This window comes from Filicampus tigris, chromosome 15 (assembly GCF_054856515.1).
Source record: "Filicampus tigris isolate MCC_2025a chromosome 15, RoL_Ftig_1.0, whole genome shotgun sequence".
Classification (NCBI taxonomy): domain Eukaryota; kingdom Metazoa; phylum Chordata; class Actinopteri; order Syngnathiformes; family Syngnathidae; genus Filicampus; species Filicampus tigris.
The window spans coordinates 10163216-10177459 of NC_141231.1; the positions used below are offsets into that span (position 1 = coordinate 10163216).

The 14244-nt window shown below is 41.2% G+C and overlaps 2 protein-coding genes across 6 annotated transcripts in view; both read right to left on the minus strand.

The window, feature by feature from the left end:
• Positions 1–273: 273 nt before the first annotated feature.
• nrarpa (NOTCH regulated ankyrin repeat protein a) lies at positions 274–10624 on the minus strand. Of its 2 annotated transcripts, XM_086053177.1 has the most exons (4): positions 5945–10624; positions 5590–5659; positions 4008–4152; positions 274–3868 (listed from the first exon to the last, which is right to left on the minus strand). In XM_086053177.1, the coding sequence occupies exon 4, from the start codon at positions 3577–3579 to the stop codon at positions 3241–3243; it is 339 nt and encodes a 112-aa protein (XP_085909303.1). In that variant the 5' UTR covers positions 3580–3868; positions 4008–4152; positions 5590–5659; positions 5945–10624; the 3' UTR covers positions 274–3240. The 2 variants fall into 2 exon arrangements, with proteins under 2 accessions (XP_085909303.1, XP_085909304.1); XM_086053178.1 differs by lacking the exon at positions 5590–5659.
• Positions 10625–10703: 79 nt separating this feature from the next.
• Positions 10704–14244, minus strand: part of exd3 (exonuclease 3'-5' domain containing 3) — a 40594-nt gene continuing 37053 nt past the window's right edge. For all 4 annotated transcript variants that reach the window (XM_086053170.1, XM_086053172.1, XM_086053169.1 and 1 more), the window contains exons 20-21: positions 11620–11686; positions 10704–11496 (exon numbers count right to left, since the gene is read on the minus strand). In XM_086053170.1, coding sequence (XP_085909296.1) covers positions 11192–11496; positions 11620–11686 — 372 coding nt within the window. In that variant the 3' untranslated portion in view covers positions 10704–11191. The remainder of the gene's footprint in view (positions 11497–11619; positions 11687–14244) is intronic.

Here is a 14244-nt window from a genome sequence, read left to right on the forward strand (position 1 = left end):
CCTTTTATGCTGGCAGTGAAAGGATGAGGCCAGATGAATGACAAAAGAGAGAGAATGGTGATCTGGGCTGGACCGGCTTGGTTGGAAGACAAGGAGTGAGAAGAGCGAAAGATGTGTGTGTGTGTAGGGGTGTGTGTGTGCGTGTGTAGGGGTGTGCATGCGTGTGTGTGTGTGTGTGCGTACGTGTGTGTCAAGGGGAGGTTCGGCAATTTTCTATGGGAAATGTAGACTGTATATATACATTTGTACATGCATGACAATAGGAAAATTGCATACTCTGAAAGTTTGGAGTTTAATGTTTTCTTTACTGGCTTGTACACAAATGTACAAAAATAATACAGCACTCATCTCCACGTGACATCATGTCATCATCACAGTGTTACAAACATTCAAAATAAAATTGAGAAAGAGGTAAATCAGCTGTTTCCTCTTGCTTGAAATTAAGCAAAAAATCAGAAACACAACTTGCTCTCCCCTGCAAAAAAACAAACTCAGCACTTTTTTTCTTCACAAAAAAGAACACACTCATCTCATGTACACTCCGACGGCTAGCTCGTTACGTCATAAATGTTATGACTTTGAGAAGCCTGATAACCACACAACCGTGCAATTTTTAATCATGTTACAATGATCTTACCATCAAATGTATTATTCCCCTTTCATAAAAAAACAGGAAGACTGCACTTCAGAAAAGAAAGTGCCCCATGTTTTATCATCATCACCAGCATTTATACATATATACATATATATATATATATACATATGCATACATATATACATACACACACATATATACATACATATATAACTATGTATACATATACACATATATACATATATATACATACATACATATACACATATATACATACATATACACATATATACATACACATATGTACATACATATATATACATATATATATACATACACATATATATACATACATATATACACATACATATACATATATACACATACATATATATATATATATATATACATATACATACATATATATACATATATATACACACACACACATACATATATATATACATATATACATACATATATATATATACATATACATATATATATACATATACATATATATATATACATATAAATATATATATACATATACATATACATATATACATATACATATACATATACACATATACATATACATATACATATACATATATATATATATATATATATATATATATATATATATATATGCATGCACACACAAACACACACACAGGCATATATTTGCTGGAAAAACAGGTTTCCACAAAGTAACATGCACATTTATCACCTGGAGCATATACTTATACAATAGTATTTTGCTGTTTGATTTTTTTTTTTCTATCCAGAAAAAAAAGCTAAATGTTGGCAACATAAAAAGCCAACCTCAACAGCAGTCATCAGTGCAATATTGGAACAAAAAAATAAAAACAAAAGAAACATCAAGTTTAAGACAAGTGATGCATATTTCATGTGTTGCCTGATACCAATCAAATCGCTTCAGTTTACAGGTGCTTGTGTATTTTGTGTGTGCATGTGTGTGTGTTTTTGGGCCTCATGAGAAACATACACTTTCAAAGAGCACACACTCTTTCCACGAAGCTGCTGTGAAGCCTTTGAAAAGAAAAAAAAAATAATTATGACAAAATACAAGCAGCATTGATTCAAATGTTAGGGTGCGATGACTTTTTTTGTGTTCTTTTTTTTAATGCAGCAGGCAACTTTAAGGATTTTCTTTGTGAGTCCCGCAATTGCCACATGTTGCGATTTTTAACGTGTGTGTGTTTGCTCAAAAAGTCAGTAGTAGTAACTCTTCCATCCAAAGCCAAGAGGCGCTCAAGGCTCTGTGCATTTGTGCAATTCAAACTCCCTGCATTTAGAAGCCATTCCACTTGTTGCCTTGACTGAAAAAAAAAACACCCCCCAGGACCCCCAAAAGGAGAGATTGCAGAAAGGCACACTGATGCTTAGCTTGTCTGAACTGGTTTGGTTGTAGTGTGAAACAAACTGTCCCAAATGAGGATGCTGGATCTTTTTTGGGGAGTGGAAGGGGGCAAAAACACACAACATACTGGCATAAGCACAACATGAGAATACTTTAAAAGTCGAGGTAGCTGGCAAAAGGCAACCAATCCTGATGGGAGGAATGGGAGGGGAGGGGGGCACACACAGAGGAGATACCTCCACATGGGACATTTTTTTTTTTTTTAACTGAAGCAGCTTGAGTCACCCTCTAACATTTAAAGATCATTTGTTCTCTTATTTTTCAATCAAAATGTACCTTCATAAATACAACAAAAACAAAAAAAAACAGCCTGCTTTCACAGTAAGGATGTTAATAGAATACTGAAATGAGTTTATAAAGTGATTCCAATTTTTCATTTTCATTTTTATTTTTTTTTTTAAAAAGCAGCTGTTTTTCCTTTCTTTTTTTTCTTCTTCTTTAAAGTAACATCACAATGACCATTGGCAGACTGGCTTGAAAAGGTTGGACGCCAGCATGGATGATGGCGAGTTGAAAGTTTTGTATCTCTCTTCAAACAATGACAGAAACAAAGTAAAGCTATGGTGTACAGTACTTCACAACGACAATGAAGCCATTTGTTGTTATAGCATGACGGTTAAACAAACAAAAAAAAGCATATCAGATAGCCATAATGCCGCTCTTTGAGTTCAAAACAATACAATAGATCTGCCTTCTCTTGCTTTGCGTGTCTTCCCTTTCCAATATTCCAGCATCAAGTGCCCTAATTCACTTTAATAAGTTAATATGGTTGTTTTACTGGACAATGATGAGCATTATTGAAGATGGGGTGATATAAACAATAGGTGGAACGCACCATCTATAGTAAGACACATTCAAGAGGAAAGCTTTTAGGACAGGGGTGGGCAACCGACAGCTTGCGGACCCTTTAGCGGCTAGCCAAGAGCATTTGAAGAATATCTAATAATCATGAATTTCTCATGGCGCCATGAGGACTGATAAGAAAAATGTCCCCCACCCCTGCTTCAGTACCAACAAACCAAGTGTGTGTTATTGAAAGATTCCAATGCTGCCCAATTGATGTTTGGCACATGTACGAGAGAATTATAGAGTGGACATTTTTGTTGTTGCCATTACATTTTTTTTTTCTTTTTCTTTTTTTTTTTTTTACCTGACACACAGCAGAGAGAGAGGAGGAAGGGAGGTTGGGAGTGAGCGATCACCGGGCCCCAGAGGAGTACTTGGCCTTGGTGATGAGGTATAGCACAATGTCCTGGTGACCCCCGAAAGCGGCGATGTGCAGGGCGCTCCAGCCCTCCCGGTTGGCGAGCCGGATGTCCGCGCCGAATTTGACCAGCAGTTTGACCAGCTCCAGGTTGCCGTCGATGACAGACTGGTGCAGCGCCGTCTGGCCCTCGGGTCCGAACGAGTTGACGTTGAACTCGCAGTTCGTCATGTTCTGCAACAGCGAGTGCAGCTCCTTGGTGTTGCCTTTCTTCACCGCCTCCTGGAAGACCCTCTGCGGGGCCGAGCATGTGGAAACGTCCGCCTGGCTCATGGCTGCGTCGGAGGACAAGGGAGGGGATAGGGGAGGGGGGGCACCCAGTAATCCCGTCTAAAAAAAGCTCTCGCGCTTGGCCGCACTTGTTTGTATATCCCCAAAATGGAGTGAAAACACACAGATCCTCAAGGAAGTTGCTCCCGTGTGTTGCGTGGAGTGGCGGTGATGGTGTGGGGGTCTGTACAGTTTCCTAGCTGTGGCAGATGATGTTATACAGGGACACCTCGGACCTCTCTCCCTCTTTGGTTGCCCCAAGTCCACGTCCGCCGTGCATGCGAGATTCTGCCTGTAAAAGCGGCACACACACGCGCGCACAAAGTCCAAACTAGATCAGACACGGGACGGCATTCCAACACATCCAAACGCGTGCGCAATCATCTTTTACGCACTGACACTTTGGGATCCGAATGGTTCTTTCGGCTTACCTGTGAGACGGACGGGTCTGGAACGCTGAATAAAAGAAAAAAACAAACAAAAACAAACAAACAAACAAAAAAATATACAAATCCACCAGCGTGTGGTCCGCTCGGCTGGGTCCTCCGTGCGCTCTGGCTGGCTGGTGGCTGCGCTCTGGGGGAATATTTTACGCGTCCTTTATTTGCATGACAATACAAGGGAGGGGGTGGCGGTGTGTGGGGGGGGGGGAAATAAATGTGGAGGAATGGGTGGAAACCCGGCGAGGTTATAGGCTGATGCCGGCTCACGAAGTGGTGAGGCGGGAGGGAGAGGCGTGGTCTCTCCCCCCCTCTCCCATACACACATAGGCACTCATGTTTATCTATCTATCTATCTATCTATCTATCTATCTATCTATCTATCTATCTATCTATCTATCTATCTATCTATCACGGTAGTTGTAAGTGCTTTAAAAATGTCTAATGCACTTCACTACTGGGAATATAGAATATCTACATCATCTACATCTACCAAGCAACAGCCACAATAATAATAATAATAGTAACAATAATGATAATAATAATAAATAATAATAATGACAACAAATAGTCACTATGATTACTTTTCACAACACCCTATGTCAAAAAGAGAGAAAATACTACATTTAAAATGAAACATCTACCGTTAATCTAGTCACCCTGATTTTCCCCCCCATAAAACCCAATGTCAAAAATCCTGATAAAATAATCTTACTGGATATTAATAAAAACATCTAACCAGGTGTAATAATTATAATAATGCCAGTCAACACTAATGATTACTTTGCATGAAACACTGTTTCAATACAAATTAACAGACAATAAGAATTCCAAATAAAAATTAGGCATTTAATGAGATGGGAGTCTAAATGTGAATAAGTATGACTCGAATCGTTAAACAGGGTGCTGATATGCAAGCATTTTCCCACGACAGATGAGGCGTTTAGGTGCCGTTGTATTCCGGTAATTTTGTCATTTTGTAATTAAGTTCTAAGAAAACATAGAATTCTTTAGCTATTTACTTACTTATTTTTACTATAATATCGAGGTCTTTAAATATGAAGGGGGTATGGTCCAGTGTACACGAAACCGTGTGTCGCGAGAAAAAAGGGAAGCAAATGGCACCACAAATGCCCCCCAAACGCAACCCGGAAGTCTGTCCCCTCATTTAGAACAACTGCCGAGCAGGAGATTAGAGTCGGCTTCTTAAATCATAAACTGCGGATATATTGCAGTTGTTTTGAAATGACTAGACTGTGTGGGACTTGACATAACAAAAGGGGCCGCTCTACTTCCTCCTTTTTTTTTTGAGTGAAAAGAGGTGACGCTGTGCGCAGATTGACACGCCGCTCGGCCGCCCCCACCACCGTGGGAACCGGGTGCTTTCGTGTGTGTGCATGTGTGTGTGCGCGTGAGTGCGTGTGTGTGTGCGTGTGACTGACGCCTAGAGTAAGAGGTGGTGAGAGAATACTGTTGAAGTGTAACAAACGTATGGATGGCGGAAATGACTGCAAACCGCACAAGGTGTATGTGGGCCGTTTGCTCCGTTTGTTTTGTGTTTCCCACACTCAACTGTACGTTTGGTGCACATTTGCGGCTGCAGGTTTCAACCTCATCTGCTTGCTTAAAAAAAAAAAAGGAACCTGCAAAACATACGGAAATCGAATTTAATTACTTAGCACCATTGATGAGAGAAAAACAGTGTTGAACATTTTAATGGTCTGTGCTCACTTGTTAAAATGAGTACCTTACTCACGCCACACTGAAAAGAAAACGAGACTAAAAATCGTAGTCTAACAAGATTATCCATTGATCCCATTTACATTTCCTGCTATATATTTTCTAGATTTAAAATGGTATCTTTTCAAGATGAATTCCTATTATTATGAGAACAGAGTCATATTTTTGAGAAAAAAAAAAGTTGGTACCTTGCTTTGCTGAGTTCTGCCTTAAGTTGCGAGCAATGACCTAAGTTGTGTATTTCGGGCTTCCCACAGCTCAGTGATGTGAAAAAAATGGAACAATTAAGGTGGAACCTTATTTCAGCGACAAATCAATTTCTCACAAATTTTGATAATATTGCAGGGTAGGTTCACAAAATTGCTTCCTGATATTCACACTCACTTTTGCTTGGCATGTCACATACTTCAGGTACATTTGTTTTTTGAGTGACCCTCCAACATGAAACCAATCACATGGCTGTGTTTTGAGCTAGAGCCCAAAAAGCTTTGACAGTAAATATACATTTTTGATTTGCGAGTGAAACACCAGAAAAATAAGCAAAGACCACAACCCAGTTGTAATTTACGGAAATTTCTGACCTTAATGCTTTGAAAAAAAAATGTTTTTCTTGAGAGGGTGCAGAGACAAATATATTACCAAATTTCCACAATGTATACATGTATGAAATGTAAATGTAATGTCCTTTGAGAAAATGTAATGTTTTTTTGACAAAGGGAATAAAGTGTGGTCATGTTGAAAGGAAGAGGTTCCAATGCTACGAGAAGTCATGGACTGTAGAGGAAAAGTCCCTTTGACCAGAATTAGGTCTTATTGTGTATGTATGGTAACATGATGGCTTTTATCTGTAATATTACAATTGAAGCTATCCTGATACTTTTTTAAGGGGGCGGGGGGCGGCGGGGCTTTTAGAGCTCGCACTCTCTTAGGAAGACTTTGTACAAGACGCATGTCTGTGGGATTTTTGTGTCAATCCATCCAAAAGAATATTTGTGAATTTTCTGTTCCAGTTCATCCCAAAGGTATTCTGATGGGGCTGAAGTCAGTCAGAACTTATCCAAGCATGCCTTTAAGGCATGGCCTCTGCGCTAAAATTGGCATTCCAATTTTCGTAGGTATGAAACCTGGATGTGATTCATCAGTGCATTTTTGTAGGTGCGTCTGCAGGTGTTGGTGAGCTTCCTAATTGTTTGTTCCCATAGCTGCAAATGTTCAAAAGCAAAGCTCTAACTCACTCCAATCAATGTGGTGAGAATTTTACTCAGATCTTTTTATGTCGTACTCAGAAACAGATGTGTATTCTTTTCTGCCGCCGTCGATGACCTGCAAGAGTACGCGCGTATTGGTCTTCAAAAGTGGAATGCCGCTTATGGTTTTTCTGTGTCAATGGGATTTGGATCTACATGTGTTTTGCTTGTTTATGTGAGTGTTTTTCTCCCTCTCTCCTTGACTTGGTGAATGAAGGAGAACTTGCGGAAAATCAGGAACATCTGTCCACCATCAGAACTTTGGCTTCAGTGCGTCTGGACACTTGGAAAACATTTGCGCAGACCGCAGCAGCAGAATGTTTCAGCGTTTCTTCCGTTTAATTCTTAGGAATAATTCTCTGGGAAGCGGCCAAAACCAGATAAACAATACTTTGGGAAGTAACAAAAGAATGATTGGATTCAAACAGTTATGATCACATTATTGGGACTACTAAATCATCCATGATGGATTAAACTTTTAGAATGATCACAGAGGTCAGTTGCGGTTCTATTATTGGAGCCCTATCTCCATTCCATCTCAATGTGTTGATAAACAAGGCGTGCATTTTCCAGCGTGAAGACAAAAGAGCCCTGGAGCCGAGGTGGCACGTTGTAAACGCACGGGCCGGACGGAGCGGGGCAACTCGCCGCGCAAGGCCGAGGTTTGGCGCCGAGACGCGCGGAGAAAGACAGGAGGGGGGTCCCGGGAGAGGGTGGAGACGGTATGCATGCATGCCGCCGAAAATGAGGAGACAGGAAAAGTCGGAGAGGAAATGCATGTAAAAGTGTCACGTAAAAATGTCAGTTTAAAAAAAAAAAAAAAAAAATCACATTGGTAACTGTGACATTCTTGCTGAAAAGCTTGATGAACCCGCTAAGTGTGTGTGTGTGTAGAGCGAGAGCGAGCGAGAGAGAGAAAGAGGTGACGTGGTAGTGTGGAGGGAGGGCCTTCTGCATCCAATTCATTCCGGACACCACGTGTCCTCGGAGCGTGGGAAAGAGGCGAGCTTTTCTTCCCAGCAAAGAAAGAGCAAGGATCAAATAACATGGCGCTGCAGCCGAGATGGTGCTCAGCGGACAGGCAGGAGTTCACTATAAAGGCAGAGCTTCTGTCGAGAGAAAGTGGCAAGTTCTGCTGAGAGTCGAGGCTAAATGAGAGAGGCTGTGTGGTTTAGTTTAAAGGCAGAAGAGCTGAGCACAAAGACATATGGAGCTGCGACCACCTGGACTAGGCACAGAGGGCGTCATTTTGGAGTTATACAGTGTCCACTCTATGCATTATAATCATTTCAGATTAGCTTGATCATTGTTTTACACAGTTTGAAAAGGGTGGAGGTGAATGCAAAAAGACAGCAGGTGTCTTTGTTCAGTCATATTTATTTGAAAAAAATAACACTGCCGACAGTTATGTCAAGCCCCCTATTATTTGCAGAGATGGGAAAAGTACTGACATTCAATACTTGAGTAAAAGTACAATTACTTGTAGAAAAAAATGACTGGTAAAAGTAAAAGTACTCATGCAATTAATTACTCTAGTAAAAGTAAAAAATAAGTAGAGGCTCTGAAATGTACTTAGTGAGTAGAAGAAAAAAGTACTTTTATCGGATGTTTCCTCCTCATGTCATATCATGTGAAGGCTATTAAATTTGAAAGGTTGTCACTTAACACCCTTTAAACTGACAGGATTGGTTTTTTTTTTTTTAGTTCTCAAATTTCAAAATTTCAAGGTCTTCTTGAGAGCCAACAAATGGAACCAAATAGCGGAGCTGGGCATTCCGTCTAGGACCGGTCTGTCTATCAGTCACTGACGGACGCCCGTTTTGCTGACGGTTGCCGAATGACGGGAATTAAAAAAAAAATAAAATAGACGGATTAAGCATAGAAGGAAACCCCTTTATTTAGTCCGCCATTCGTCTGCAGTCAGTCATTTGTCTATTTTTCGAGGCGAGGTTTCGATGGCCGCGGTGAGGAAAATAGTGAGTCGTTATTGCTTGGGAGACAGATTTGAGTGAGGGACCAAGCTGTGAACAGGCATTCAAAGCGCAGTGAGTCACTATTTCGGTTCAAATATAGACAAGCGCAGAGAGGGGCGCGAGTGAAAGTTTAGTTGGACTCGCCGACGTACGGCCGTTTAAAATTAGAGGCAGACTGGCTTACAGACGGGTACTATTTTTTCCCCCTGGAAAAAAAGACGAATGACGGAAGGATACACGCTGCAGACGGATGATGAATTTTTAGTCAAATGCCCAGCTCTGCCAAATGGTCTCATGGTCTTGAGGTTTAAGTGTCCCAAGACATTTGTTCAACTTCTGAAACAACTTCAGTTTTTGGTCCACGTTTTAATGAACCCACCCCCAAACAATTAACCAATGAATCAATCAATCCAGACTCAAGAATGTGTCAACCAAGTTCCAAAACTACTGCCCAAAAAGAGACCAAAGTTAGTTGTCAAAATCGAGCAAATCCAAGGTTCTTCGTTCCAGAAAAAGAAAGAATGAAAAATAAAAAAGGGAAAAAAAGTTTCAAGTCATTTGATCCAAGTCTCAAGGACCCAAAAAATTCTAAAAAAGAAAAAGAAAATAATCTGCCCCTAAACTCTGAAATTATCCAAAATTAATTGGTGAAGACTCAGGGCAAGTTGTAATTGTGTCATTGCTGCAAACTACTCATGAATTATGACTACCGGTAGAATTTTTTAGGTCCCAGAAACTTGGCATCAATTACAATCAGTCAAGTCATTTGGACAAAGCCTTAGACAAATGTTTTGCTTTGTGTAAGTACTTGGTCCAGTCCAGTTTTAAAGTAATCCTTGTGTTCAGTTATCCAAAGTATATATTTTAGCAGTCTTTATTTTAGCATCCCTCCAGACAGACCAGTAGCACCTAACAAGATATCAAGATAACAAGATATCAAGTCTAGAAAACCAAACCCACAATAAAGCATTTCAAGAACAGTTCTTGAGTATAATCGTGTAAAAACAATCCAGGATATTATTGTTATCATAATGGTAATAATAGCATGCCAGATTTAGAAATCGTCTCTTTTGTCCTCAGCAGTTTCTTGTTAAATTCAATGTACAATTCCCCACACAGAAGAAGCGGGTCTAATTCCACAACACCCACAATGAACAGATCCCCTCTATTATCCTTCAAAAGACACAATACTTTACAAAGCCCCTACAGATAACTGTATTGTACATGGTGTAATATTACTATCACTGACAAAGGCTCAATCTGCGGTAGCGAATCCCTTCAAGTTCTGTAATTAGCAGCATGGCATTCGGTGACATTCAAGAGGAGTTCCTAAACTGTCAGTCCCACAAACTGAATGGAAAGTATGGGGACTGACATGAGCCAAGGATGTGTGATTGAACAAAAAAAAAACATATTTACCTCAATGAGTCCCAACACAGCATGCCTTGGGAATTCACTGAGGATTTTTTTTTTTTTTTTTTTAATGCGAGCTAACAATAAAGTAAAGTGGACATCTGCCAAGTGTTAAGGATAGTTGGATTTTACGAGTGAACGAAACGCATGTGGATCCCTTAAAACATTCAAGGGCAAACACATAAAGTCAATGAAGGATTTAGGAAGAGAAGAAAAGAAGTTAAGAGATTAAATGTGAAGAAATTCTCACCGCATGTGTTGGCTCTCTCAGGGCAGAATACACCCAGCCTGCCCCATCCCCCAAGCTGTTCATGTTACACCTGTGCAGCGTCAACATTTTTTTTTTTTTTAAAGGAAACATCAGCAGCATCTACATACTCACAATGCTGCAAAATTCTCTTTCAAAGAAACACAACATTTTATTAACAAATATGTCATGTACAGTTATACGATTCTTCAAACAAGAGGACCTACATTTTAAAAAGCACAAAAAAAGTCCTGCTTTTGCACAGTTTCTTAAATAAATACAATTTAAAAAAATAATCATTACAAAAAAAACGTTTGAATTAAAAGATACACAGAAACAAGCTATTGTTTTCAAGGTTTAGATTTAAATTACATCACGGCAGATATGATAAATGTCTTTACATTTTAATCCAGGTAAGATAAAAAAACAATCCTTAGCAATTTAAAAAAAAGAAATTAGAAATCAGTTGCTTTTTTTGTGTCTTGCTTTAGACAACTTCCTATTAGACTATCCCTTGCAATAACGTTTGGTGTTTCTGCGGTGCCGTTAAACAGTTTATTCTGTACCTTCATCTGTGATGTTCATGACCTCCTTAAACATGGTGAGAACACGTCCAAAGTGAGATCCCTCCCAGAACACCTTTCCACACTGGGTACAGACAAAGTAGTGCGCTACCCTGGGCACCAGGGTCGGCGGTACTGTGTGCAGCTGTATGGGTGCCCCCCCAGGAAAGCTCAAGGTCACGGGGTCCAGATCTGACAGGGAGGCCCAGTTACACTGGGGACCATACCTGGGGAGTTCAAGATAAAGAGGCTCCTGTGCTGGTGGCGTCAGTGACGTATGGGTCGCTTGCAGAAATCCTGCAGACACCCAAGAAGCAAAAGCTGAAAACAAGCTCTATGTGCTCTAGTGATACATAAACACACATACATTCTCATAATATTATGATTAATTTGCATGGGATTTTGTGGTGCTCGACGAACCTTTTTGTTTTAGCATCCTGATCATGTCTTGTCTGGACAGTGCCACATACTGGTCACTGTTACATGCCTGCATAAAGAATACAAAAAGGAAAGAAGAACCCTCAATAAGGACAGTCAAGAGAAGAAAATGTGAGAAGTAGAAAAAATATACACCAGAGAGAGAGAATTCATTTTGTTATATAAAAGAAAAAACAACATGTACCAATGTTTGTAATTAACTTTTGACTGCTGCCATTTGTCTCTGTGTCATTCATGACATGAAAGGTGTTGCTACTGTTGCAGTCAAGTTTAATGGACTTGTGGTGAAGTTTAATGGGACTGTATCATGTGGGACAATGCTTTCAATACACATACCCAAAGATCATCTCCGCTTTTGTTTTGAATAAATTTGCAATGGAACAGTCTAACAACTTGCATTGTCAAAGTGTCCAAGAAGCAGACATTTTTTCCCCATCTTGTTGCTTTGGTGCGAAAGGAGCAACACACAGATCAGATCTATGGGAGCGTGTGCGCAGGAGAGCGTTTACGCCTCTGTAACATTCACACGTCCGTGCCGTGCGATCCTCGACGGTGGAGGACACCCATCCTCCCCAGCAGGACATTATTGAGCACGTTTGCCGGCCCCCGACGTTGGCGAGCACACACACACACACACACACACACAAGTATTCACACACACACACAGTCACACACTTGTCTGTGAGCCATCCTGACAGCATGTGAGTGCTAAAAGCCTTGTCAACACACCTGAGCTCCACCCAGCAAACAACATTCCACTTAAAGGGACACTTGGGTGAGCTTAACATTGGCACTTATATAATAGGTTTGCATGTAAAAATGACATCAGTACTAAAGTGCCCCCCCGAAAAAGACTCTGTCGTGATTTAAGGGCTTTTTTCGTGATTAGATTTACGACAAATTGTGTGCCCCTTATGTTATGTTTTCGGTATACCTCGGAATACCTCAACAGGGAGGCATCGAGGAGGCGTTCTAAACAGATGCCCGGGACACCTCATCTGGCTCCTGTCAACGTGGAGGAGCAGTGGCTCGACTCCAAGTCCCTCCCGAATGACCGAGCTTTTCAATCCATCTCCAAGTAAGAACCCAGATACCCCTGCGGAGGAAACTTATTTCGGCTGCTTCTTCTTGTTCTTTCGGGACTTTCACGACCCACAGCTGGAGACCATACGTGAGGGTAGAAACGAAGATCAACCGGTAAATTGAGAGCTTCACCTTTTGGCTCAGCTCCTTCCTCACTACGACAGACTGATACAAAGTCTGCATCCTTGCATCGATCCACCTCCGTTCTCTCCTCACTCATGAACAAGCCCCAAAGATAAGTGAACTCCACTTGGGGCGGGATCTCATCACCGACCCAAGAGGGCACCCCGCCCTTTTCCGATTGAGGAACATAATCTCAGATTTGGAGGTGCTGATTTTCACCCAACCAGTTTCACACTTGGCTGCGATCCGCTCCAGTGAGAGTTGAAGACTGCATTTGGAAGAAGCCAACAGTACCACATCATCCGCAAAAAAGCAGAGATGCAATTCTCATCGTTCGGACCTGGGTCAGAACATTATAATTTCCTGATCACTTTCCAACGCCCACTCAAACCCCAATTCCATTCATAGATTCATGCGCGGCCCTACTAAATTCAGGTAAAAATAGGATGAACAATAGAATACATGTATATGATGAGCATTTGCGGGTGGCAGGCCAGATGAAATACTCTCACTTGCCCTCAGGTGCCGTAGCTTCCCCCGTCACTGGCCTAAAGGCGAGCTGTGTTTACCTATGTGGTGACTGAGGTCAAGACATGGGGAGAGTGGCTAGACGGTGAAGGTGTGGGAAGAGGCTGAGGTGTCAGCTCCTGTCTTGTCTGTGGGAATGAGACTCATCCCTCCCGTTATTCCGCCTTCACACTCACACACGCACACACACACAGAAAACATGCATTTGCGCACACACCAGAAAAATTCCACCGGCACAGACAAAACACTCGCAGTGCGTGCAAAACCGCATGCATCCAAACGGCCGCGCACATGGCTCACACATACGAGCTAGAAGGCAGCCAGAAAAACAGAGGGCTATTTGCTCAGCTCAAAAGTTTCCCAGAGCGGAGCAAGCCAGAACCTGCAATGAACTCTCAAGGCTAAGCCACGCACAGGCAGGCACACACGCAACCTGCATGGAAATCATTCCGTGATTCATCGGAACACAGCGACAAGTGCAGGTATGCTGTGAAAGCGGACGAGAGGGCGCACATAGTGGTATGAACCAATTTGTGGAGTGCTTTAAATGTATTCATGGATGGAAATAAAGCACAAAATGAATTCAGTCAAAGTGGGTGGTTTGTGTTTAAATAAATACAGATGGCAAAGCTTACATCTCTCTGCCTAAGACCGGATAATTTTTCTAAAACCTTTTTTTTTTTTTTTGGCTGCTTTTGGCTAGCCAAAGCACACGAAGAACTAGACTTTCCACATCAATATATTTAACTGCTGGACTTTTTTATGTTTTTCATAAAGGGCAGAAGTAATGCCAATAATGTGCAGCGGTGACAGCACAAAGATCATTACATTCATGTTTTACTGATACAAATCTGTCACGTCTACACAGGTAAA

Coding starts and splice junctions, on each gene's coding strand:
- nrarpa (XM_086053178.1), bottom strand. CDS start 3,579: ATGAGCCAGGCGGACGTTTCCACATGCTCGGCCCCGCAGAGGGTCTTC.